Genomic DNA, 26,667 nt, shown 5'->3' on the forward strand with positions numbered 1-26,667 from the left:
TTTGATATTATGTACTGTAGATGGTAGGACATGCACATTTTTTGCAATATTACGCTCTGGAACAATTTTCTGGAATTGTTCCACAATATACACAGATTAGTGGATCTCTGACCTTCTTTCTTCCTGAGAGACTTTGCCTCTTTCACATTTTTTTTTTTGTTTTTATACACATTTGAAAATTGACCCTCCAGTTGTTTATTAGTACCACTTAACCTTTTTGCTAACCGTGCCCCAACTTTGAGATGTGTTGCTACCATCAATTTCTAAACTAACTAATTTTTCAAATAATTGCCCTAAGCAGCTTCCGGTTGTAACAACTTCCGTCCAGTTGTAACCGGTGACATCACCGCACACCTCTTTCCATGTTAACCCTCAACACACACACTCCTCTCACCTTTCACCATCTCCACTCACTCTTTCACTCCACATACGACCCTTTCTCTCACTCCGTCTCTCATACTCACGCCGTCATCGCTGCTGATCCACGATCCCCGACATCTTCTTCCGCCGGCGCCATCCTGGATCCAGACGTCCTCCACGCCAGCGACATGTTCTTGCGGCGACGCCATTTTGGATCGGCGAAATCCCGCGATAGTCAAGATGGCGTCGCCGCAAGAATATGTCGCCGGCGTGGAGGACGTTGGGATCCAAAATGGCGTCGGCGAAATCTCGCGAGATTTCGCCGACGCCATTTTGGATCCCGACGGCATCCACGCCAGCGACATGTTCCTGCGGCGACACTATTTTGGATCGGCGAAATCTCGCGATATTCAAGATGGCGTCGCCGCAACAATATGTCGCCGGCGAGGACGACGTCGGGATCCAAAATGGCGTCGGCGAAAACTCGCGAGATTTCGCCGACGCCATTTTGGATCCCGACGTCCTCCACGCCGGCAACATGTTCTTGCGGCGACGCCATCTTGACTATCGCGGGATTTCACGATACTCAAGATGGCGTCGCCGCAAGAACATGTCACCGGCGTGGACAACGTCTGGATCCAGGATGGCGCCGGCGGAAGAAAATGTTGGGGATCGTGGAGCAGCGGCGATGACGGCGTGAGTATGAGAGACGGAGTGAGAGAAGGGGTCGTATGTGGAGTGAAAGAGTGAGTGGAGATGGTGAAACGTGAGAGGAGTGTGTGTGTTGAGGGTTAACATGGCAAAAGGTGTGATGCTATCGCATCCTCCCGATGCGGTAGCATCGGGCCATAATCTAGTTTTTCAAATAAAATGGAAAAATGTCTAACTTTCAACTTTTGATTGGAGTTCTTCAAGAATATATTATGGCTATAAGAGATTTACAAATATTTGTATTCTTATTCTCTTGACATTTTACAAAGCCTCCCAACTTATGGGGATTTGGGATTGTATAAAATGATAAATATGGGATATAAACGGCACACAAAAAGGAGCAAAACAGGGTCTCAGAGACCACACCATTTCTATGTAGCTGGTTACAGGTTTAACCAATGGTCCAGTTGACTTAAAATTAAAAATTCTAATAATAATGAAGGAGATTTTTAAATAAAATAACTAAATTTGTGCTGCTTTGCTTCAGGATTTGTGGCATCACGTCACTGGAGCATTTTGTGAACTGCTGACTGATTATTTGTACAGTCAGCATGGGGGGTGGCTTAGCTATTGAAATGAGCCTAATACACTCAGCACTGACGTGCCAACACAGGAAAAGCGCAGAAGCAAAAAGTTAAGAGGCTACGATACTGGCTGCAGATACAAGTGGTTGTGGGAACTGGGGCAAATAAAACAATACTAGTAAGTTATAAAACTTTCTATACAAACCTGGTAAATGGGTATTTTGGCCTTCTAAATGTATTATGCATCCAGATGATAGGTGATATAATGTTAGAATAGTGTCGATCATCAGAACTAGCAATACCGTGGCATGAAGGAGACGCATGGGGCTTGATTATTGTGTAATCTGCAGCAGGAGTCTTAGCAGAGCTGTGCGACCCACAAGGATCTTACTATCATTATACAGTGAATAGATGATCATTTTAATAGGTATCGAACAGATCAAACTGTGTTGGGGGTTTTGTTACACAAAAATGCATACATTTAAAGCAAATGAGTCACCAGAAAAGGACCTATTGTTTAAATCAGTTTTTTGGTGTTACATTAATTTTTTAAACATTTATGGCCATTGATGCTTTTTTATTATTACTAAACAAACAACAATAATTAATCTTGCAAATTTCATACTGGCTTTCAGCACGCTCATTATCAGCAGAGCCAGGAGTATAATGTCAGGTAACTCCTCTATACAGGGCATACCAATCACAATAGGGGATATCACAGCTGACCATGCTCCTTTTCGCTTCACAATCACCTTTGCACACGCTCATTAAAAGTTCTAATACAGAAGATGGGGTCATGTATATGAAGTTCCTGAAACAGGTTGTTAGATGTGAACCCCATCGGCAAGTGTGAAAAATGCATAAGATGCATTTTTAATTAAGATTGTGATAAAAGAAAAAAATACTGCCAACAATTTCTTGCAAAAATACATATAACACAAAAACCTGTTATAAACAATAGGTTAATTATGACATCATTCCCTTTAAAGGGGTTGTCCAGTGTAAGATGAGAAGTGTTAGGTCACTCTGTGTGGCTGCAAACTTGTGAATCCTCCCAGAGAACACACTGTGCACTGCGAGGATTTGCCATTCTCTGCCCTGGGAAGGGCGGTCAGGTATGCAAAATGCATAATCCTGGGCAGATCCAGTCTATTGGGCATGACCTTGCTCAAGACACTTGTATTGACTGGCCATGCCCACTAGATGGCCGCGACCTCGCTCTATATACTTGTATGGAGTGAGGCCACACCCACTAGAGGGGTTCCGCCCAGGAGTATGGATATCGCGTACCTGACCGTTGCAGAAAATCCAAGAATCCTCCCAATGCACAGTACGTGCGCAGGGAGGATCCAAAAGTCTGCAGACACATAGTGACCCAAGACACTAGATAGGCTAGACTAGACAGGACAACTTCTTTAACCTTCAAATAAAAACAAAAACACAGGTGTCCGCACTATTTAATGAGTTAACATGTCCAGATAGTTTCCCCTAACGTATAATGCTATATGCCCCATTTTAATCATTCTGAAGTGATCTGTGTCAGTTTTCACCAGCACATTTGTGAAGTTACACTCTGGTGATATAGAATTACTTTACCACCCATTCAAAAGGAAAGAAACAGTGTACGGACTGTCTAATATTAGTTTGTCAAATAGTATACAACTTAAAATTAAATCAATTCCTATTTCACATGTCATTATGCAATTTCCTACTGCGTACCCACATAAGTGTTTGAACACAGATTGCAATCGCTTGCTAGTACTTGAAAGTGATTCCTTAGTTACCGCAGGTTTCAATCTGGTTACTTGGATTGCTAATGGTAAGGTTTAAAGCAAGAACTATTTATAAGAAGACAATATTCCATTGCAGTTATAATATCTTGTACTTCAAAAACAGCAATAATTATTATTGGGCAGTACCTCAATCTCAGCATAGCACTGCCCTGCAAAGACATGGCCTCCGTCCTCCACCACATACTGAATAAGTTTGCCGGCAGAAGGAGAGCGAAGAATGGAAGGATCGTTTTCCTTTTCAAAAACACATGTTTTATTTCCGATAGTGATACGGTACCTAGAAAAAAAATATTAAACCTAAAGGAAAACCATACAAGATGTGTACTAGGGGACACAGTGTTCTGGATGTTTCTCATTGAGACCACCTAACACAGAAACACAGACCTCAGAGCTTATTGCAGCCCAAACCTTCTCGGCAGATAAACTAGTAAGGAAAAGCCATCAAGCTCCATCACTAATGACAAACTGCTATTTAGCTGAAGTAGCCCCCATTTCCTCGGCCACATTTCCTGCTATTTTTGAAAGTGGTTTTGTCTTCTACTTTTTCATTGATGACCTATCCTTAATGTCTGATAGGTTGGAGTCTGACACCCAGCACCCCAACGATCAGCTGTTATTGGTGGCCACAAGCTGGAGCTACTCGCCTTCGAAGCTAGCCGTCTTATGGTAGTGGTCGCCGTAGGGTACTGTATATCTGCCTCCTATTGATTTGAATAGGACACGGATCTGTAGTACCAAGCCCCGACTACTATCATAACACGGAGTGACTCCAAAAGGGAGTACTTCCAGCCCGCGGCCGCTGCGGACACTGATAACTAAAACACAAAAAGAAAACACAGAATGACTAATGTACAAAAAATACCCTGCAGTAAAAAATATGACAGTAGTCAGCAAGTGCTGGCACTGATAACTGTTGATTGGCGGGGGGTGCTTGTTGATGTCGGACGCCAACCTATCAGACATTGATGACCTATCCCAAGGATAAGTCATCAATGTTAAAAGTAGTGGACAACCTCTTTAAGCTTACAGATAATTTTGGACTGAAAAAGATCCACAATACTCTGTAGATAAATGTTGCATAATTTTCCAATAAAGACATTATTCCCAAAGTGTCCGTACAGTGATCATGAACATGGTCAGGAATGTTGCAGGGATGGAGGACTGAGAGAAACAGAAGGAAAAAGCAGTTGGCACTAGGGTTGATCGAATAGCTTCGGATAAGCGCTTATTTGAATAGCTATAGCGCTTACCAAATAATTGTCTCCGTAACCAGGATACCTGAAGCGCTCCCGATAGTCAGCTGTTCAGGTCCGCAGCTGCATGTGTTAAGGCTGTGTGACAGTCACAACACATGCATGCAGAGTCTGTTTGTTGTGACTGCTGTCACACAGCCGGGACACATGCAGCTTCAGCGCCGAACAGCTGATTATCGGGAGTGATCCAGGTATCCGGGTTCCCAATGCAGCTATTCGGTAAGTGCTAGAGCTATTCAGATAACCCATTCGATCAACCCTAGTTGGCACCACTAGAACTGTTAAAACAGAGCGGAATCCTAACAGTCTGCATATTACACAGTTAGGATTTGAAAAAATGTATTCCTGGCACAGAATAAGTCTTTACATCCAATGTTATAATGTGTCACTGTGTAGACCTAAACTAAAGGTTCTTGGCTTAGTTAAAATCAACGTTTACATTGCTTTCTGGGTTAAAAGGGTTGACTGACAAAGAACATTTATCACTTATCCACAGGAGGAATTAGAAATGTCTGACTGCTGCTGGGACCGCACTGATCACTACCTGTGCACTGCACAACCACAGTGAGGAGCAGTTTTAACACCTTCCTGCCCAAGCTTGTTTTCACCTTCCTGACCAGAACAAGTTTTTAAAATTTGACCAGCTTTTGTCACTTTATGTGGTAATAACTCTGGAATGCGTCAACACATTCCAGTGATTCTGAGATGTTCTGCGTGACACTTTACACTTTGTTATTGGTAAATTTAGGTCTATATTATTTGCATTTATTTATTAAATTATTTCAAATTGAATACAAATTTTGAAAATTTGCAATTTGCTAATTTTGAATTTTTATCCATTGAAATGGATAGTCATACCACAAACAGTTAATGAACAACATTTACCATATGTAGTTGTTAAATCAGCATCAATTCTGAATTTATTTTTTGTTAGGATGTTAAAAGACTTTAAAGTGAATCTGTCAGCAAGATTTCAACCGCCAAACTATTTATATGCTCATGTAGCTCTTACAAAGACAAGTGCAGTAATATCTTTACTTGGCCAGTCCATTTCTCTGCTACGGAGAATTCAGTGTTTGAATTGATATGCTACTGGCTATGGTAGATCTGAAGCCTCTGTCACTCCAGCTCAGTTCCCCACCCAGCACCGCCTCCTCATTCTTGACTGATAGCTTCTGAGTTCAGGCAAAAGAATATTCAAAGAAACATATCGACATATAAATAGTTCGAGGAGTAAAATCCTGCTGACAGATTCCCTTTAGTTTTGCAGCAATCTTTCATTTTGTCAAAGAAATTTATAAAACCTATTTTTATTTTAAGGACCACTCAGCTTTTGAAGTGACTATATATAAAAAAAAAAAAAAAAAAAAAAAGAAATTAAAAAAATTGAAATTCAATTTTTATTAGCAACATTTTCCACATGCATACAGATTATGGTTTGCTACTGTTGCACCGTAAACAGGAAGTAGAAAAAAAATTTAAGCCATCACTTAATTTTTTTATCCCATTTTATTCCAGTTTTTGAGCAGTGGAATGTTAAACAGCAGCATTCCTACACATTTGTTTTTACACTGTCCACTGTAGAGGTTAAATAAGGTGACCATGTGATAGCACAAGTCATTCCAGAGGCAGTGATACCAAACAATTGTTTACTTATGTTTTTACATAAAAAAAAAATCTATTAGCAAAACAATTTTCAGTGATTTTTACGGTTTTTATTTTCGACCGCGGGTCTATATTTTTTGTTTCGCCACATTGGGGGACAACAGGACCTTGGGTAGCCAAAGCCGTGGCTTCCTGGGCAGATTCCCTGTATAAGGCCATACAGAAGAGTGATCTTCCTCCCGAAGGTAGCGGATCTGGCCAATCAGATTTCCTTAGCTGGCAACTATTTGGTAAACGCCTCCCTAGATGTGGGTAATTGATCTGTGCTTGCAGCCTCTAACGTAGTAGCTATTAGAAAAGCGCTACGGCTCAGAGACTGTTGAGCGGACTCTGCATCCATAAAATCTTTAACCTCTCTCCCTTAACACAGCGGCCGCTTATTCAGAGAAAAGCTGGACCAGCTTATTTCAGAAGGCCTTATGCAGGGAATCTGCAGAGGCAGCCACGGTTTTGGCTACCCACGATCCTGTGTCCCCCAATAAGTGGCTCGGAGAAAAGGATTTTACGGTGAGTACACAAAAATCGCTATTTTTCAACTTTTTAACCTAGTACCATTATGGGAATTCAATTTTCATTTATCTGGTCATTGGTCTGGCATATTGTAGGGTATTAGACCTGTCAGTTGTACAGGCAGTGTTAGGCAGGGCCTAACGGACATCGTACCTTGCAGACCCGGACAACCATCGGGGGCATGAGGGGGACTGATGGGGAAAGGGAGAGAGAGGACTCTCTCTGAAAATCTTTTAAGCCACAATTGCTATTGATTATGGCATCTGCAAGGTTAAACAGCCAGGGAGGGTGCTGGCAGCGGCACCGGATGTTACTGCAGGAGCTCGGCTGCCAGGTAAGCCGAGCTTCTGGAGTGCAAGCACAGCTCCCTCTGCCAGCATAATCACCATGACATATCTGTAGGTCACAATGCAGTCGAGTATTGATACAACCTTAAAGGTCTATTGGGCAAAGGACAATAAAGCATTTTACTCAGCTCTGTTCAACCACCACTCCATCAAAATGTTTTCTCACTGTATGACCACAATGAGTAGGAGCTTGATATGGAGTAGTGGTTGAAGAACAGGAAGTCAGTTTAGTGATCAGTGAGGGTTGAAAGGGTAGGGCCTGCTACGAGCAGACTTTTAGGGATAAGCAAAAAAGAATAGAAATGTAGTACCGGTCAATTTCCTCTTTAATATATGTAGTATAGCTGCTGCCATCATACGATAAGAGTAGACCACCATCACTCAATCTATGTACATCTACTTCCACATAGGAGTTGTTCATTATCACAACGTAGGAATTTGGAGACTGACGTGTAACCTGAAATTTCAAAAAGAATAATGCATACATTAACGATGGTCAATAAAGAGTATAAAGGTATGAATCCAAACATTTTAACGCCATGGGTCACAGCCATTATGAATTCAGAACGATTGTAAAGGGGTTGGTAAATAGTCAATCCACAGATCATATACAGAGTTTACATACTGTATTGCAGCGGTATCCACACTGAGCAGTAATGAGGCAGTGATCCAGCAAAGTTCAAAACAAAACTCTCTTTAATGCTCAGCGTACTCACAAAGTAGAAAACAAAAGGATATCCTCCGGATCGCAGCCGGGAAACAAGACAGTCCGTCAGATTGCAGCCAATAAACACGCCAGTCCACCTACGTAACCGGTTGCCGTGGATGACTGTACCGCTGTATACTTTGTGGGTGCCAGGCCTTTCAGCTACCTGGGCAGTTTGGCTCCACTTGCCTGTGTTGCCTCACAAAGGTGGAGCTCTGCAGACCCTTCTGCACTGCACTCTTACAACCACCAAAGTGACTCGGACCCTGACACACCCAAACCCTTTACTGCAAGGCTTTTAACTGGAATCTATGGCTATGGACCACATGGAAAACCCAGCCCAAGAATGAAATGGACTGCACTAATACCATCTTTATTTTCAAAACACAAAAGCCCAAAGCAAGTTTTCCCTAAATCTGCCTTGGACAACTAGTATGTCCAAGACCCACACTTACTATTAACTTGCACACCCATCACAACTACGCTTGTGACTGCAATGCACTCTCATGGCCTCAATACGCCTCCGTGCGCATCATGGGGGGAACACACAGCGACCCCTATATGTAACACCGGTCACTGCCTCACAATACCCATATTAAAATATCAGGATTTTACAAAGTTAAAAAAAAAAAATAAAAAAATGAGACCAAGAAGTATAATTTCAGAACTTTTTCCAATTTTAACCCCTTACCTACAATTGACGTAATATTCCGTCCATGTGACCATGGACCTAATTACCATGGACGGAATATTACGTCATCGCGATCAGCGGCGCCCACGTGGTGAGCGCCGCTGATCGCGGCCGAGTGTCAGCTAATTATCATAGCTGACACCCGGCACAATGTGTCAGGGGCGGTCACGGACCGCCCCCGACACGTTAACCCCTTGCACACCGCGATCAAACGCGATCGCGGTGTACCGGGGGTTAAAGGGAAGCATCGGCAGGGAGGGGGCTCCCTCCGTGCTTCCCTGAGCCCCCCACGGCAGCGCAATGTGCAGCGCTGCTGCGGGGGACTCCCTTCCTCCAGGCCCCCGAATCCAAGATGGCGACGGGGGCCTTCGGGGGCCTGAGGAAGCTGGCTTCCTCAGTGCCTGCAAAGCGCAGGCATGAGGAAGTCTGCAGCAGTGCCTGTGACAGATCGCTGATCTGTCACAGTGATCTGTGATGTGACAGATCAGCGATCTGTCACAGGACAGTGATGTCCCACCTGGGACAAGGTAATAAAGTAAAAAAAAAAAAAAAAAAAGTGTTAAAAATAATTTAAAAAAAAATCGCTAAATAAATTAGTTAAAAAAAAAAAATATTCCCCAATAAATCCATTTTTTGAAAATAAAAAAAAAACAAAACAATAAAAGTACACATATTTGGTATCGCCGCGTCCGTAATGACCTGCCCTATAAAACTGTCCCATTAGTTAACCCCTTTAGCGAACCCCTTAAAAAATAAAAATAAAAAACGAAGCAAAAAATAATGATTTATTATCATACCACCGAACAAAAAGTGCAATAACGCGCGATCAAAAAGACGCATATAAATATCCATGGTACCGCTGAAAACGTCATCTTGTCCCGCAAAAAACGAGCCACCATACAGCATCATCCGCAAAAAAATAAAAAAGTTATAGCTCGCAGAATAAAGCGATACAAAAATAATTATTTTTTATATAAAATTGTTTTCATTGCAAAAAACCGACAAAACATAAAAAAACGACCTAAATGAGGTATCGCTGTAACCGTACTGACCCGAAGAATAAAAACGCGTTATCAATTTTACCGCACGCGGAACGGTGTAAACGCACCCCCCAAAAGAAATTCATGAAAAGCTGGTTTTTGTTCATTCTGCATCCCAAAAATCGGAATAAAAAGCGATCAAAAAATGTCACGTGCCCGAAAATGGTACCAATAAAAACGACAACTCGTCCCGCAAAAAATAAGACCTCACATGACTCGGTGGGTCAAAATATGGAAAAATTATAGCTCACAATATGTGGTGATGCAAAAACTATTTTTACAATAAAAAGCGTCTTTTAGCGTGCGACAGCCGCCAAACATAAAAACCGCCATAAATCGTAAATCAAACCCCCCGTTATCACCCCCTTAGTTAGAGAAAAATAATAAAACTAAAAGAAAATGTATTTATTTCCATTTTCCCGCTAGGGTTAGGGTTAGGGTAGGGTTAGGGCTAGGGTTAGGGTTAGGGCTAGGGTTAGGGCTAGGGTTAAGGCTAGGGTTAGGGTTAGGGCTAGGGTTAGGGCTAGGGTTAGGGTTAGGGATAGGGTTAGGGCTAGGGCTCAGATTAGGGTTAGGGGTGTGTTGAGGTTAGGGTTGGAGTTATAATTGGGGGTTTCCACTGTTTGGGCACATCAGGTGCTCTCCAAAGGCAACATGGCGTCTGATCTCAATTCCAGCCAATTCTGCGTTGAAAAAGTCAAATGGTGCTCCTTCCCTTCCAAGCTCTGCCATGTGCCCAAACAGTGTTTTACCCCCACATGTAGGGTATCAGCCTACTCAGGACAAATTACAAAACAACTTTTGGGGTCCAATTTCTCCTGTTACCCTTAGGAAAATAAAAAATTGGGGGCAAAAATATAATTTTGCGGAAAAAAATGTTTTTTTTATTTTCACGCCCAGGCGTTATAAACTTCTGTGAAGCACTTGGGGGTTCAAAGTGCTCTCCACACATCTAGATAAGCTCCGTGGGGGGTCTAGTTTCCAAAATGGGGTCACTTGTGGGGAGTTTCAATAGTTTAGGTACATCAGGGGCTCTCCAAACGCACATGACACCCGCATACCAATCCATCAAAGTCTGCATTCCAAAACGTCACTACTTCCCTTCCGAGCCCCGACGTGTGCCCATACAGTAGTTTTCTCCCACATATGAGGTATCAGCGTACTCAGGACAAATTGGACAACAACTTTTGGGGTCCAATTTCTCCTGTTACCCTTGGGAAAATAAAAAAATGGGGACTAAAAGATCATGTTTGTGGAAAAAATACGATTTTTTTATTTTCACACCCGGTCGTTATAAACTTCTGTGAAGCACTGGGGGGTTCAAAGTGCTCACCACACATCTAGATAAGTTCATTAGGGGGTCTAGTTTCCAAAATGGGGTCACTTGTGGGGGGTTTCCACTGTTTAGGTACATCAGGGGCTCTCCAAACGCAACATGACACCCACAGACCATTCCATCAAAGTCTGCATTCCAAAACGTCACTACTTCCCTTCCGAGCCCCGACGTGTGCCCATACAGTAGTTTTCTCCCACATATGAGGTATCAGCGTACTCAGGACAAATTGGACAACAACTTTTGGGGTCCAATTTCTCCTGTTACCCTTGGGAAAATAAAAAAATGGGGACTAAAAGATCATGTTTGTGGAAAAAATACGATTTTTTTATTTTCACGCCCGGACGTTATAAACTTCAGTGAAGCACTGGGGGGTTCAAAGTGCTCACCACACATCTAGATAAGTTCCTTGGGGGGTCTAGTTTCCAAAATGGTGTCATTTGTGGGGGGTTTCTACTGTTTTGGTACATCAGGGGCTTTCCTAATGCGACATGGTGTCCGATCTCAATTCCAGCCAAAAACGTCAAATGGCGCTGCTTCCCTTCCGAGCTCTGCCATACGCCCAAATAGTGGTTTACACCCACATGTGGGGTATCAGCGTACTCAGGATAAATTGCACAATATCTTTTAGGGTCCTGTTACTTTTGGAAAAATAAGAATTGAGGGTGAAAAGATCATTTTTGTGGAAAAAATATGATTTTTTAATTGTACTGCTGTACGTTATAAACTTCTGTGAAGCCCTTGGGGGTTCAAAGTTCTCACCACACATCTAGATAAGTTCCTTGGGGGGTCTAGATTCCAAAATGGTGTCATTTGTGGGGGGTTTCCACTGTTTTGGTACATCAGGGGTTTTCCAATCGCGACATGGTGTCCGATCTCAATTCTAGCCAAAAACGTCAAATGGCGCTGCTTCCCTTCCGAGCTCTGTTATGCGCCCAAATAGTCATTTACACCCACATATGGGGTATCAGCGTACTCAGGACAAATTGCACAATAACTTTTAGGGTCCTGTTACCCTTGGAAAAATAAAAATTGTGGGTGAAAAGATCATTTTTGTGGAAAAAATATGATTTTTTAATTGTACCGCTGTACGTTATAAACTTCTGTGAAGCCCTTGTGGGTTCAAAGTTCTCACCACATATCTAGATAAGTTCCTTGGGGGGTCTAGTTTCCAAAATGAGGTCACTTGGGGGGGTTTCCACTGTTTAGGTACATCAGGGGCTCGCCAAACGTGACATGGCGTCCGATCTGAATTCCAGCCAATTTTGCATTGAAAAAGTCAAACGGCGCTCCTTCCATTCTGAGCTCTGCCATGCGCCGAAACAGTGGTTCCCCCCCACATATCAGGTATCAGCGTAGTCAGGACAAATTGCACAATAACTTTTGCAGTCCAATTTCTCCTGTTACCCTTGGTAAAATAAAGAAAATTGAACCTGAAGTATTTTTTTTGTGAAAAAAAGTTAAATGTTCATTTTTTTTTTAATATTCAAAAAATTCCTGTGACGCACCTAAAGGGTTAATAAACTTCTTGAATGTGGTTTTAAGCACCTTGAGGGGTGCAGTTTTTAGAATGGTGTCACTTTTGGGTATTTTCTATCATATAGACCCCTCAAAGTGGCTTCAAATGTGAAGTGGTCCCTAAAAATAAAATGGTGTTGCAAAAATGAGAAATCGCTGGTCAATTTTTAACCCTTATAACTTCCTAGCAAAAAAAAATTTTGGTTGCAAAATTGTGCTGATGTAAAGTAAACATGTGGGAAATGTTATGTATTAAGTTTTTTGTGTGCCGTATCGCTGTGATTTAAGGGCATAAAAATTCAAAGTTGGAAAATTGCGAAATTTTCAAAATTTTCGCCAAATTTCCGTTTTTTTCACAAATAAACGCAAGTTATTTGAATGCAATTTTACCACTAACATGAAGTACAATATGTCACGAGAAAACAATGTCAGAATCACCAGGATCCATGAAAGCGTTCCAGAGTTATGACCTCATAAAGGTACAGTGGTCAGAATTGTAAAAATTGGCCCGGTAGTTAACGTGCAAACCACCCTTGGTAGTGAAGGGGTTAATGTCACCCATAATCTGTACAAATCCATCGAGAACCAAACGAAAATCACTTTGAGGGGAAAAATAAAAATAACTAAAGTAATGTGGTTACATAAGAGTGTTATTATTTGGGGATGTGGTTGTGTTTAAGATTAGCCAGTCACACTTAAACTTGTGTTACATAGTAGTCAGTAAACAGCTGCCATCATTTACAGTGATTTGGAGTGATTCCTATAAACTATAGGAAGTTTAGCTGTTCTTGTAGGATTTTACTGATGTTTTCTTACTTGCATTTTACAGAAAAAGCCATGGTCAAAAAACAGCTTACAACACAACAAAGGGATCTCAGTGTTGAAAGTTCATCAGTTGATCAGTCAGGATAATGGTACAAAAAAATCCCATGGCATTAGATACATCACAAAAAAAAAAATTAGCACCAGAACCAAGCAATGAGCTACACGTTTATTTAGTAAAAAGGATTAATATGAATAAACAAAGCAATAACATAAAATAAAATATTCAATACTGGAAACAATTAGTGTTTTGTCCAATAGATGGCGCTACTTTCCTTTCTCTTAAAAAGACCAGCAGAATTTGGAGGAAAGTAAAACCAGCAAATTTTCCTAATGCATCAGCCATATAAAATAAGCTGTTTCTTCCCCTCATTTTTAGTGCTGATACAAAATGACAAAGACGACATAACTGCTGTAATCAAAATCATAACATTTGTGAAATAGACTTCTGAAACACTTAATTTTTCTTCGCTTTTTCTGTTTTGTTTTTTTTTCTTCTTTTTCTTTTTTGGGGTGGGGGAGGAGGAGTTTGGGGGGATGGGAGTGGGGAATTACAGCAAAATATAGCCATAGATTACCTTAAGCACGTATTTCTTCCCCTCGTAGATTAATTCCACATCTACAGTATTTAGCAGAGTATGTGCCGGTAAGACTTGACCCCTGAAATTAAAGGAAAGGTAAGAGATTCACATTTCACCTTCAATCAGCTTACAATCATAACTCCCGAGTTGCAGAAACAGCATAACTCCCATTTATTCTATCGGAGTAAGGCTATGCTCAGTCCCGCTGAGGTCATTTGACTATAGTGATGTGGACGGAGTCACAGTGCGCTCTGCACACATTTTTTTTCAGCCGTATATGCCTATGCTGGAGGCGGTCAGCACGGAACACACCACTTTGAAAAGAGAAATAGTATCGCCAAATATACACAGAAATATTCAGCAGGAATGAATAAAGAACCCACTTCAAATGTACAATTTGTAGACCCTTCGGAAGTATTTCATGGGGCTTCAGGAAAGCGGATGTGATCCCTTTAAAAACTGGAGCCAACATATGTTTTTCTTTTGCAATGTAATAAATCATTTACAATATACATAATATAACCAAGGCCTTTAAAGTGTACCTTTCCAAAGAGTGTAGGAAGTTGGAAACACTATTTCTAAGGCTCACATCGGCCACGTGCAAGGCTCCACATACAACTCCGAGCATGGTGTCAGGGCGTTCAGCCTAGGAAACAGGAAACATAACCGCGAGTGATGCTGGATGCCGTGTTCTGCCCAAGTCTACTAATGCAAAATGTTACCCAAATGAATGCAAATGACAATTCTGTTGTACAACCACAGATTGTGTCTGAGGTTTGTTTTCAGTAAAGCACAGTGGCAACTGAAATCCCAAAATATATATTCTGAGCTGTGCTATATAGGAACTTTTGGACGGCATGATTTTCTTACCTGCACTTTTTCGGAGATCAGTCTGTCCAACCAACCTGTGTCAATTCTATTGTGCTGAAAACTTTCAGTCTCAAGAAGTTTTATCAAATATTCTACGGTCGTTCGAAAATCTCCTCGGATGGACAATTCCTTTAGAGCAACCACCAGATTACTGAGGAGGAAATACAACTATCAAAATAAGTGTACAGACAAGCTAAACATAGGGAAAATTCCAACAACTGCCTACACCTGTAGATTTATAGTAGGCGCATCCCCTACTTTACTCATTGATACAGTGGGAAAAAAAATAAGCACTGTAATTAATTACAAAAAGACACTCACGAAATGGCTTCTTCTCGGTTCTCTCCCCAGGAGAAACAGTGGCCAAACTGAGAATCGGCAAATTCATGGAGACCTCCTGCAGCAGCAACACTGAAGTAGCCCCAAACATTTTTGTTGCTGCGGAAATTTAGTTCTTGAACAGTCCCGGAGCTAGGTTTAAATCCCTGAGAGAAACAAATGAGGATTTTTTAATAATATGTTAAAAATTTAATCAACACAATATAACCACTTGGAATAGTGTGACACCGCTTCACTCTGGGCACTAAATTGCCATGGCAAATGTACCGAGCAGCCCTTAATGACAATACTGTAGAGAGCTTTAACCTTATTTGGGTTCTTTGGGATTTCTTTTGGGCCATGTTAAATATATGACCTGTAAGAGATGGATATTAATGGGTCACAACCAAAGATGAGTGAATATGTTTGAAAAACGATCGCCAAATCCGAATTTGCCATATTCGTGCCATATTGGGACCCTATTTGTGCAGAATTTATGTTTGACGATTGTTTCCTAACATAGTCGCTCATTTCTACTCCGCTTGACACCAATGGCGTTAGGCTATGTTAATCGCCGGCAATATTAATCCAAAGTGAACATTGAAAAATTCGCTCAATTCTATCTAGTCACAGCATTCTATATCATATCCTCCCTTTTTCTGTCTGTCGGAGTCTGTGTGTTTGTTCGTTCACGAGCTTTTACTCTTTTATATACTTGAAAAAGTTTAACCAAAAGTATTATTCTAGCATAATATTGGTTGACAACCTATAAAATTATAGTGAAAAATTTAAAATTGGTTTTTTTCTTTTCCTGTAAAAATTAAAAAATTTCAATAAAAATTACAATTTAAAAAACAGGACCAGTGTGAAAATTACATGATTACCATTTATTCTTATCAATGAAAATTGTGACATAAAAAAAAAAGGAAAATACATGACTGAAGGCTCAGAGTACATACAGGATTTAAGCAGCAACTTCATTAATTCCAGCATTAGAGCTACAGTTGTGGCCAAAAGTACTGACACCCCTGCAATTTTGTCAGATAATACTCAGTTTCTTCCTGAAAATGATTGCAATCACAAATTCTTTGGTATTATTATCTTCATTTAATCTGTCTTAAAAGAAAAAACACAAAAGAGAATGAAGCAAAAAGCAAAACATTGATCATTTCACACAAAACTCCAAAAATGGGCCAGACAAAAGTATTGGCACCCTCAGCCTAATACTTGGTTGCACAACCTTTAGCCAAAATAACTGCGACCAACCGCTTCCGGTAACGATCAATGAGTTTCTTACAATGCTCTGCTGGAATTTTAGACCATTCTTCTTTGGCAAACTGCTCCAGGTCCCTGATATTAGAAGGGTGCCTTCTCCAAACTGCCATTTCTAGATCTCTCCACAGGTGTTCTATGGGATTCAGGTCTGGACTCATTGCTGGCCACCTTAGAAGTCTCCAGTGCTTTCTCTCAAACCATTTTCTAGTGCTTTTTGAAGTGTGTTTTGGATCATTGTCCTACTGGAAGACCCATGACCTCTGAGGGAGACCCAGCTGTCTCACACTGGGCCCTACATTATGCTGCAAAATTTGTTGGTAGTCTTCAGACTTCATAATGCCATGCACACGGTCAAGCAGTCCAGTGCCAGAGGCAGCAAAGCAACCCAAAAACATCAGGGAACCTCCTCCATGTTTCACTGTAGGGACCGTGTTTTTTTCTTTGAATGCCTCTTTTTTTCTCCTGTAAACTCTATGTTGATGCCTTTGCCCAAAAAGCTCTACTTTTGTCTCATCAGAGAACATTCTTCCAAAACGTTTTAGGCTTTTTCAGGTAAGTTTTGGCAAACTCCAGCCTGGCTTTTTTATGTCTCGGGGTAAGAAGTTGGGTCTTCCTGGGTCTCCACACATACAGTCCCTTTTCATTCAGACGCCGACGGATAGTACGGGTTGACACTGTTGTACCCTCGGACTGCAGGGCAGGTTGAACTTGTTTGGATGTTAGTCGAGGTGCTTTATCCAACATCCGCACAATCTTGCGTTGAAATCTCTTGTCAATTTTTCTTTTCCGTCCACATCTAGGGAGGTTAGCCACAGTGCCATGGGCTTTAAACTTCTTGATGACACTGGGCACGGAAGACACAGGAACATTCAGGTCTTTGGAGATGGACTTGTAGCCTTGAGATTGCTCATGCTTCCTCACAATTTGGTTTCTCATGTCCTCAGACAGTTCTTTGGTCTTCTTTCTTTTCTCCATGCTCAATGTGGTACACACAAGGACACAGGACAGAGGTTGAGTCAACTTTAATCCATGTCAACTGGCTGCAAGTGTGATTTAGTTATTGCCAACACCTGTTAGGTGCCACAGGTAAGTTACAGGTGCTGTTAATTACACAAATTAGAGACGCATCACATGATTTTTCGACCAGTGCCAATACTTTTGTCCACCCTCTTTTTTATGTTTGGTGTGGAATTATATCCAATTTGGCTGTAGGACAATTCTTTTTGTGTTTTTTTCATTGAAGACAAATTAAATGAAGATAATACCAAAGAATTTGTGTTTGCAATCATTTTCAGGAAGGAACTGAGTATTATCTGACAGAATTGCAGGGGTGTCAATACTTTTGGCCACAACTGTATGTTCACAAAGGATATTGTTAATTCCCAAATCAATGTATTTTTTTTTTTTTTTTTACAAACATTTGTGCAACAAAATATGTAGACTAAGTCTTTAGATAAAAAAATAAGTGCGTGGGTATAAATTATATTCAGCATTATTTTAAAACTATTAGTCAAACACACAAGGAAAAAAAAAAACACTGGTGACATAACATGTGTTACCTCATCTGGATTTTCACTCGTAATGCGTGCAGCAATTACATGTCCTCTAGGGCAGGGAGCATTTAGAGAGTTGTCAAAGTCAATTAGTGTGTCTCCCCAAGCTGTGACTCCATAAAGCATACGAATATCCTTTATTCTATGAAGAGGGATTCCCATAGCAATCTGTCGGAAATTTATGAATGCAAGAAAATGACTTAACTTTGTAATGGTGTCTACTATTATTAAGACACATACATGAACAAAATTGTTGGCATTCCTCTAAAGTAAGAAAATCTCATGGTCACAGAGAAGACTTGAAAGTGACAAAAGTAATTTTGAATCTAAATTTACATAATATCAACTAATAACATTCAGACATTTCTTTGGAATTGAGGTTTACCAGAAAAAAAAATAATGAAACTGGCCTGGACAAACATGATGGTACCCCTAGAAAAGCTTGAAGCTAACTTCACCATAGGAACATGTAAAAACTAAGGTGTTCTCTGTAATTGCTGTGGCATCGCCGTATATAGCACAAGCAATCAGATGATTTGCAGCTTCAAGTCCCCTAAGGAGAATAACAAGAACAGTGAAAAGTTAAAAAAAAAAAAAAAAAAAAAGTTTTTTTAAAGTGCATAAGTGGTACCACCACGTTCAGAAAAGTCCAGTCTATCAAAATATAAAAACAAAGAGCCAGATCAGAAAAAAACAAAAATTCAAGAATGCCAAAAATACATTTTTCTGGTTGCTGAAATTCCACAAACAACAAGTGATCAAAACGTCCCATCTATCCCAAAATGATGTCAATAAAAACCTTAGAGGTCTTGGAGAGTGGCGACAACTCAAAACATTTTTTTTTTTTAAATTTCTGATTTTTTTTACACTAAAATAACAAAAAAAACTGACAAGTTTGGTATTGCTGTAATTGCAATGACTGAGCAGAATCAAATTGTGAGGTCATTCGTACAGTAAAAAAAATTCCCATAAAACAATGCCAAAATTGATTTTTTTTTCTTCAAAAAGCAAGGTGGCTCAGTGGTTATCAGTGCAGCCTTGCAGTGCTGGGGTCCTGGGTACATGTTAAGAAATGACAGTACTGGGTGAATAATAATAAAAAAAGTCAGACCATCCTTGTTAAAGACCTTGCTAGATATATTAAGGTACAGAGAGGCCTCCCTAATTCAGGATTCTACCTCTATTATTCATATGGAAGTCATTTAATACCTGAAGTTGTGCAGCAGGAAGATTAACATCTGCGACCATCTCTGTGCAGGGGTGCTCCACTTGCAGACGAGGGTTAAGTTCAAGGAAGTAAAAACTGCCATCTTGACTGTACAGATACTCAACTGTACCTGCGCTGACATACCCGACCATCTTAGCAAGTTTCACTGCACACTGTAATGATAGGAAACAAGGCCACAGTTAATAAATTGCTAGACCCCCCAGTTCCAGGACCTGGTGGTATACTTTAACCATATCATATTTTTCTGCAGATTTTCCAACTCCAAGATGTATAAACTTGAATGCTTCTTGGTTTGAAGCAACTCAGGTGATGTGTAAATAGTCAACAGAGTCGCAAAAAACGCGTTGAGGAAAAAAAAAAATTGCTAAAAATTTGAGAGAAATCAAATGTGAAGCGACCTAGGAACCCATTACCCTACAGAGCTCTCATATTCCAGAACTGTAACCTCCCTGATGCGCCCAGAGGTACAAGGTAAAAACGGCTGAAACCTGATCTCTAGAGTTGAGCGAATATCTTCAGTTCCCCGCTTATTTGGCAAGCTATAGTGCTTTCCGAATAAGCTACAGCCAGAACCCGGCTTCCTGGATTGTGCCAGATGAACAGCTGATCGCTGCCAAGCTGCATGTGTCACGGCTGTGTTCCCTGTCACAGTACATGCATGGAGAGCCCAACAAACAGGCCGAATAAGCGGGGAACCAAAGAAATTCGCTCAACTCTACTGATCACCACTGACTAAGGCAAGAAGGGGAATCTTCAAGACTGGGCCTAGAAATATCACTTCTTTCAAAGGTTTTCTAGACCAATAAAATGAGAATGACTCTTGATGGACAAGATGGATGGTCTAGTAGCTGGATCAGTATTGCGCACAGACCTCCATTTTTACTCTAATGCCAGCAAGACAGAGGTGGAGTACTGCTAAGGGTTGGTATTAGTAATGATGAGATAGATGGACTATTTCAGGTTGAAGATTTACTCAAAATAACTCCCAATCCTACTGTATGTTTTTAGAAGACTCTTTATGTAATGGTACAGGAAAAAGCCTACATCTGTCAAGAAAACTATGATTTTTATGCAAGACATTGCATGCATCTGAATATTTCACAGCTTAGCTAGCCAATAAAAACCTCAAAGATGAAACAATAATGCAAAGGCATCCTTCCTCATCTGGCCTAAACCCTATCAAATGTATTTTTATACGTTTTGAATGGCTTGCTATCTCAACACGCGAAACGCACTTTGGGGCAGTGCTGGTGGGCCTCACTGCATCCTCCAGAACCATGGGTAAGCAATTTTCTATTTAACCAACCTTTCCTGGTCTCAATCTATGTTTATGGCCACTTGGCCTATCTCAAAAGTGCATTTACATTTAGAGACTGGGTGCTTTGCAAATTATGTGCCGCTTGATGTATAGGATCTCAGTGCAGTCCTCCAGCTATCATTTCTCCTTAGCAAACTCATCTTTGTATTCAATGGTAATGAGTAAAAAATGTTTTAATGTGCAATGCTTCAATAAATGATCTTCTTTTCATTGATGGTTTATGGCTACTCTTTTTGATCTTCTTGCTTCAGTGTCTATAGTTTGGAGGACTCCACTGCTTTATTGTTCAACAATGGCATATTAAAGGGGTACACTAAACTAGTCATATTCCTTAAATAAGGATTATGGTATGTGCCATTTGAATTTTGTTCTACTGACCATATTCTCACTTTAGCAGATGAAAATAAACTACTGAAATGGGGAAATTATGTTTTTCATTTAGTTGCATAATAATTCTCTGCACTAATAGTTGCCCAATAATATTTTCCTAAGACGAAACTTCACTTGTTCTTGCTTAAATATTCAGGGTTATTAACCTCATGGATTGATCGACAGCACTGTAGGCGTTCAATAATAAAATTAATCAAAAACACAAACTGCCTAATAATTGTGCACATACACTGTTGGATAGACAAGTTATTCAACCTGCACATTTGTTTAAATGCTCCAATTTACCGCAACAATACAAATGACGCGAGATCCCGTGCAGTCTGTATGTCTTTGAAAGCAAGGAATACATAACATGGTTAAATATAAACCATGTACAATTGGAAGGCAGGTGGTAATTTTACATTGTAAACTGTAGCTACAGCACACCTAAAATACAAAGGTCAGTGTTTAAAATCAGTTTAAGTACAGTTGTAAGTATAAGCTACATTTACAAAACAAAGTGTTCAATGATAGAAAACATTATAAAGTAAGAATGCATGTTTCCTAATTGTTAGCATGTGCCGTATATACATGGTCTTTGTTCCCATACATGGGTGTATAACCTCCTGCTCGCAGGCTGTAAATTATGTCCTTTTCTCCTGCCCCTTGGCAGAGTACTCAGGGTTTGGATAACAGTGCTCAGGCCCTTTAACTACTTCTTACACTGTGGGCATGAGCACGTAACGTTCACTACTGACCGCTGTGGCGCGTGCAATAAAGGATTACGTGAGTACACGGGCCAATGTCAGGACAAACTTTGTGGGCGCAGTCAGCACTCCAGTCTCACCGACATTGGCAGCTCCAGCCCCTCCTGTGATGTATGTGAATGTTTGAAGTACTGTAGATATAACAAAAGAACGAGCGGGGGTAAAGGAGCAAAAAGGGAAATAATGAGAGGCGGGGAGGGAAAGAGAGAGTCAGGGGGGAAAGAGAGAGGCACAGGGGGGAAAGAGTCAGGTGGGAAAGAGTCAGGGGGGAAAGAGAGAGGCACAGGGGGGAAAGAGTCAGGGGGGAAAGAGTCAGGGGGGAAAGAGTCAGGGGGGAAAGAGTCAGGGGGGAAAGAGTCAGGGGGGAAAGAGTCAAGGGGGAAAGAGAGAGTCAGGGGGGAAAGAGAGAGTCAGGGGGGAAAGAGAGAGTCAGGGGGGAAAGAGAGAGTCAGGGGGGAAAGAGAGAGTCAGGGGGGAAAGAGAGAGTCAGGGGGGAAAGAGAGAGTCAGGGGGGAAAGAGAGAGTCAGGGGGGAAAGAGAGAGTCAGGGGGGAAAGAGAGAGTCAGGGGGGAAAGAGAGTCAGGGGGGAAAGAGAGAGTCAGGGGGGAAAGAGAGAGTCAGGGGGGAAAGAGAGAGTCAGGGGGGAAAGAGAGAGTCAGGGGGGAAAGAGAGAGTCAGGGGGGAAAGAGAGAGTCAGGGGGGAAAGAGAGTCAGGGGGGAAAGAGAGTCAGGGGGGAAAGAGAGAAAGGGGGGAAAGAGATGGAAAGTAAGCTGGAAATGAGAGAGCAGAAAAAAAAAAGAAGGAGAATGGTGGGAGGGTTGAGGGAAATGAGAGAAAAGAAAGATAGTGCGGAGAGATGTAAAAGTAAAAGAGTGGTGATAGAAGGGGGAGGAAAGGGTGAGAGAGAGGGGGAACTATGATGTAGACATGGGAGAAAGTGTGGAGAGAAAAAAAGAGCACGAGCACAGATTAGTCATTTTGCATCACTGATAAACGCTTAGCGGCTGCAAGATGTATGCACGGAGGTGGTGAAAAGTGTGAGAGGAGAAAAAATAGAAGGGGACAAAAAAGTCCTGGAAAACAGCGAGCACAGATGTTGATCAGTGCTCGGAGTCACTGATCAGTGCTTGGCGTCTGCAGATCGCACGTAAAAGAGGGAGATAAGGGTAGATAAGAAAAGATCAGGCAAGGAACATGGAGGGATCAGGAACTCGTCATTCTTCTTCAGCAGGAGGAGCAATCACAGTGGTGGCACAGGCTTCTGAGAAACCACAAGGCCAGCACAACACACATAGTTACACAGTGACCGCCCACTACAAATCCGCAAGCTAGAATGAGGAAGTACAGGATGGTCACGGCCAGGTCACAGAATGTCTGTGCGCTCTGACTGATGCGATCAATGTCATCGTCGATTGAACCAATCAGAGCTGGCTCTGGTGATGTTGTGGTTGCTAGGCTCCAGCCTACGATCGATGCTCTTACACCACTGATCCTAGGATGGACATCAGTGTTTCAAGCATGAAACACTGAGAAACGCTGCGATTAACTGTTCAGGATTAATATTAATAATAATAATAATAATAATAATAATAATTTTATTTCTGTAGCGCCGACATATTCTGCAGCACTTTTTTATTTTAGAGGGGACTTGTACAGACGATAGACATTACAGCATAACAGTAATCACATAGGTCATAACAGATACCAAGAGGAATGAGGGCCCTGCTCGCAAGCTTACAATCTATGAGGAAAAAAAGGGAGGCACGAAAAGTGGGTGGTGACAGTTGCCTTCATTGTTCAGACCAGCCATAATGTTAAGTGTGTAACAGTACAGACGCAGAGGGCTAATAGATGCATACAGCATGTGGTAACGTGATGCGGGGGAACCTGGTTATGGTAAAACCTTTGACTGGGCCACCCAGGGATAGCTAAGTTAATGTGTTGAGGCGGTAGGCCAGTCTGAATGAATGCGTTTTTAGGGCACGCTTAAAATTGTAAGGATTGGGGACTAATCGTATTGACCTGGGTAGTGCATTCCAAAGAATTGGCGCAGCACGTGTAATGTCTTGGAATCGGGAGTGGGAGGTTCTGATTATTGAGGATGCTAACCTCAGGTCATCAGCAGAATGGAGGGCACGGGTAGGGTGGTAGACTGAGATGAGGGAGGAGATATAGGGTGGTGCTGAGCCGTGGAGTGCTTTCTGGGTGAGGGTAATAAGTTTGTACTGGCTTCTGAAGTGGATGGGTAACCAGTGTAATGACTGGCACAAGGCAGAGGCATCGGTGTAACGACTGGGGAGGAATATGATCCTGGCTGCAGCATTTAAGACAGATTGGAGGGGGGAGAGTTTGGTAAGAGGGAGACCAATTAGTAGAGAGTTACAATGATCGAGATGAGAATGAATAAGAGAAACAGTAAGAGTTTTTGCAGAATCAAAAATAAGAAAAGATCGAATTCTGGAAATATTTTTGAGATGCAGACAACAAGAGCGAGCCAGTGATCGGTTGTGGGGGGTGAATGAAAGCTCGGAGTCGAGTATGACCCCAAGACAGAGGGCATGTTGCTGGGGAGTAATAGTGGAACCACACACCGAAATGGCAATGTCGGGCATATGTACATTAGCAGAGGGAGGAAACACAAGGAGTTCAGTCTTTGACAGGTTCAGTTTCAAGTACAGAGAGGACATGATGTTAGAGACAGCGTTTAGACAATCAATGGTGTTTTCTAAAAAGGCAGGCGTGATGTCAGGAGAAGCGTATAATTGTGTGTCATCAACATAGAGATGTACTGGAAACCAAATCTACTGATTGTTTGACCAATAGGGGCAGTATACAAAGAGAATAGAAGGGGGCCTAGAACCGATCCTTGAGGAACCCCAACAGTAAGTGGAAGATGAGAAGAAGAAGAGCCAGCAAAAGATACAGTGAAGGAGCGGTCAGAGAGATAGGAGGAGAACCAGGAGAGAACGGTGCCCTTGAGGCCGATGGAGCGGAGTATAGTGAGGAGTAGCTGATGATCCACAGTGTCGAATGCTGCGGAGAGATCCAGGAGAATTAGCATGGAGTAGTGATCATTAGATTTAGCTGTTAGTAGATCATTAGAGACTTTAGTGAGAGCAGTTTCAGTAAAGTGTAAAGAGTGGAAACCGGATTGTAGAGGATCGAGAAGCGCGTTATCAGAGAGATAGTGGATAAGACGGGAGTGGACCAGGCGTTCCAGGAGTTTAGAGATGCTGGGAAGATTAGAGACAAGTATATAGTTAGTGGCACAGTTTTTGGTCGAGGGATGGTTTTTTAAGTAATGGATGTATGACGGCATGCTTAAATGAGGAGGGAAAGATACCAGAAGAGAGAGAGAGAGGTTAAATATTTTAGTTAGGTGGGCGGTGACAGCAGGGGACAGGGACTGGAGGAGATGCGACGGAATTGGGTCACTGGTGCAAGTGGTTGGGCGAGAAGATGCAAGGAGCCTGCTTACTAATTCTTCTGTGACTGATTCAAAATCAGAGAGTGAGCTAGCTGCACTGGGGGAGGAAGGAAGATGCATGGTATGAGGTGATTGGGAGATAATTTCTTGTCGGATATGGTCAATTTTTTCTTTGAAGTAATTGGCCAGATCGTCGGCTTGAAGATCCGTGGTTGGGGCCTGCACTATTGGCTTGAGTAGGGAATGAAAAGTGTCAAAGAGACGTTTAGGGTTCTTGGACAGTGAGGTAATGAGGGTGTTATAATAGGTTTGTTTGGAGAGGTGAAGGGCAGTGTTGTATGTTCTAAGCATAAACTTATAATGGATGAAATCTTCGTGTAGGATTGAATCACAATGATCATAGTTGCAGTTACGGGGGTGTCGTCACCCCCCAGGACGAAGGCACTATATTCCCTGCTGTGAGAAACAGCAGGGACAATCATGCGATCACTGAGCGATTAGTCACTGAGGTTGCATGATTGACATGACATATATATGCTGCCAATGTCGGGAAGGACATTTGTCTTACCTGCTCCATTTCTTCAAACACTGTGCTTGTTGCAATTGAAGCAGGAGCCTCTTCAATAATCTTCTGGTGACGCCGCTGAACAGAACAATCTCGTCCAAAAAGAGAAATTGCATTTCCATACTGATCTGCAAGAATCTGTACCTCCAGATGACGGGATTGCTTGGCCAATCTCATGACAAATATAGGAGAGCCAGGTACTTCTGTTTGGACCTTAAAACAGCAAGAGATAAATGCTGGAATTAGTCATGCTTTCTAGTACACGTCACCAGAGCTCTTATGTGCAATGTACTCTACTGACTATATGATAGACAAATGCAAAAGAACACAATGAATATGTTCAAGGTCTTTGCCAATAACTGTTTTGCAAAAACAAAAGTCCAGAACAAAAGACACTCAAACCACTTTGGCACTATCTGATGTTTGTGTAACTCGAAAACTAACTTTCCAACCTAAGCAGGGGCCTTTCACATCAATATTACTGCAACTCACTTGCAACATCAACATCAACTATTTACAAAGGAAGTTGTAATTGGTTTGTTTGCTAAAGACCATATCAGATTTGTTTTATAGCTGCTACTGTTCTGTCTAAAAGGGAAAATGTTAAAACGTGCACAATATTTTTGGAAAAAAATATATATGTGGTCAATTTAAGGAACGCTATGGCTATAGAGCACACTGCAATAGGTTAGTGGTAAATAAACCTTTCATTAAACTACTACGCGTTTCGGCAGTGGACCGCTACCTTCCTCAGGTGCACAACCCTTCTAGGTGAGGGGCTAATCCCCCCACCTTCCATCGAAATTTCCCCAATAAACCCAGGTGCTTCTCATGCTGCGCTCTTCCATGTTCATGGTTTTACAAAACTTGCACAATGGTAGTAAGTAGAATTATATTGAATCATATTTAAAGGCAACCAGTCAGTTTTATGGACAGCATGGTATAGAGAAGAAGCTGACCAGTATTATATATAGGTTTGTAGGAGAAGATTCAAAATAACTTGCATTTTATTAATTAAAATCCCTCTTGTTTGTGTGCATGAGACCAGTAAGTAGTCCTACTCAGTGATTGACAGCTATCTGCATGCAGAGTCATACAGGGAAGACTCTCAAAACTGGATAG

General features: G+C 41.5%; 1 protein-coding gene across 2 annotated transcripts in view; it reads right to left on the minus strand.

Moving 5' to 3' along the window:
* The window catches only part of ACACA (acetyl-CoA carboxylase alpha), a 624,740-nt gene that overhangs the window by 542,826 nt on the left and 55,247 nt on the right, over positions 1 to 26,667 (minus strand). For both annotated transcript variants that reach the window (XM_073542564.1, XM_073542565.1), the window contains exons 11-19: positions 25,549 to 25,758; positions 19,080 to 19,250; positions 17,877 to 18,038; positions 15,046 to 15,209; positions 14,725 to 14,875; positions 14,397 to 14,500; positions 13,852 to 13,933; positions 7,475 to 7,620; positions 3,515 to 3,665 (exon numbers count right to left, since the gene is read on the minus strand). In XM_073542564.1, coding sequence (XP_073398665.1) covers positions 3,515 to 3,665; positions 7,475 to 7,620; positions 13,852 to 13,933; positions 14,397 to 14,500; positions 14,725 to 14,875; positions 15,046 to 15,209; positions 17,877 to 18,038; positions 19,080 to 19,250; positions 25,549 to 25,758 — 1,341 coding nt within the window. The remainder of the gene's footprint in view (positions 1 to 3,514; positions 3,666 to 7,474; positions 7,621 to 13,851; positions 13,934 to 14,396; positions 14,501 to 14,724; positions 14,876 to 15,045; positions 15,210 to 17,876; positions 18,039 to 19,079; positions 19,251 to 25,548; positions 25,759 to 26,667) is intronic.

Source organism: Dendrobates tinctorius, unplaced genomic scaffold, assembly GCF_039654945.1.
Source record: "Dendrobates tinctorius isolate UK_male_01 unplaced genomic scaffold, ASM3965494v1 ptg000127l, whole genome shotgun sequence".
NCBI classification, from domain to species: Eukaryota; Metazoa; Chordata; class Amphibia; order Anura; family Dendrobatidae; genus Dendrobates; species Dendrobates tinctorius.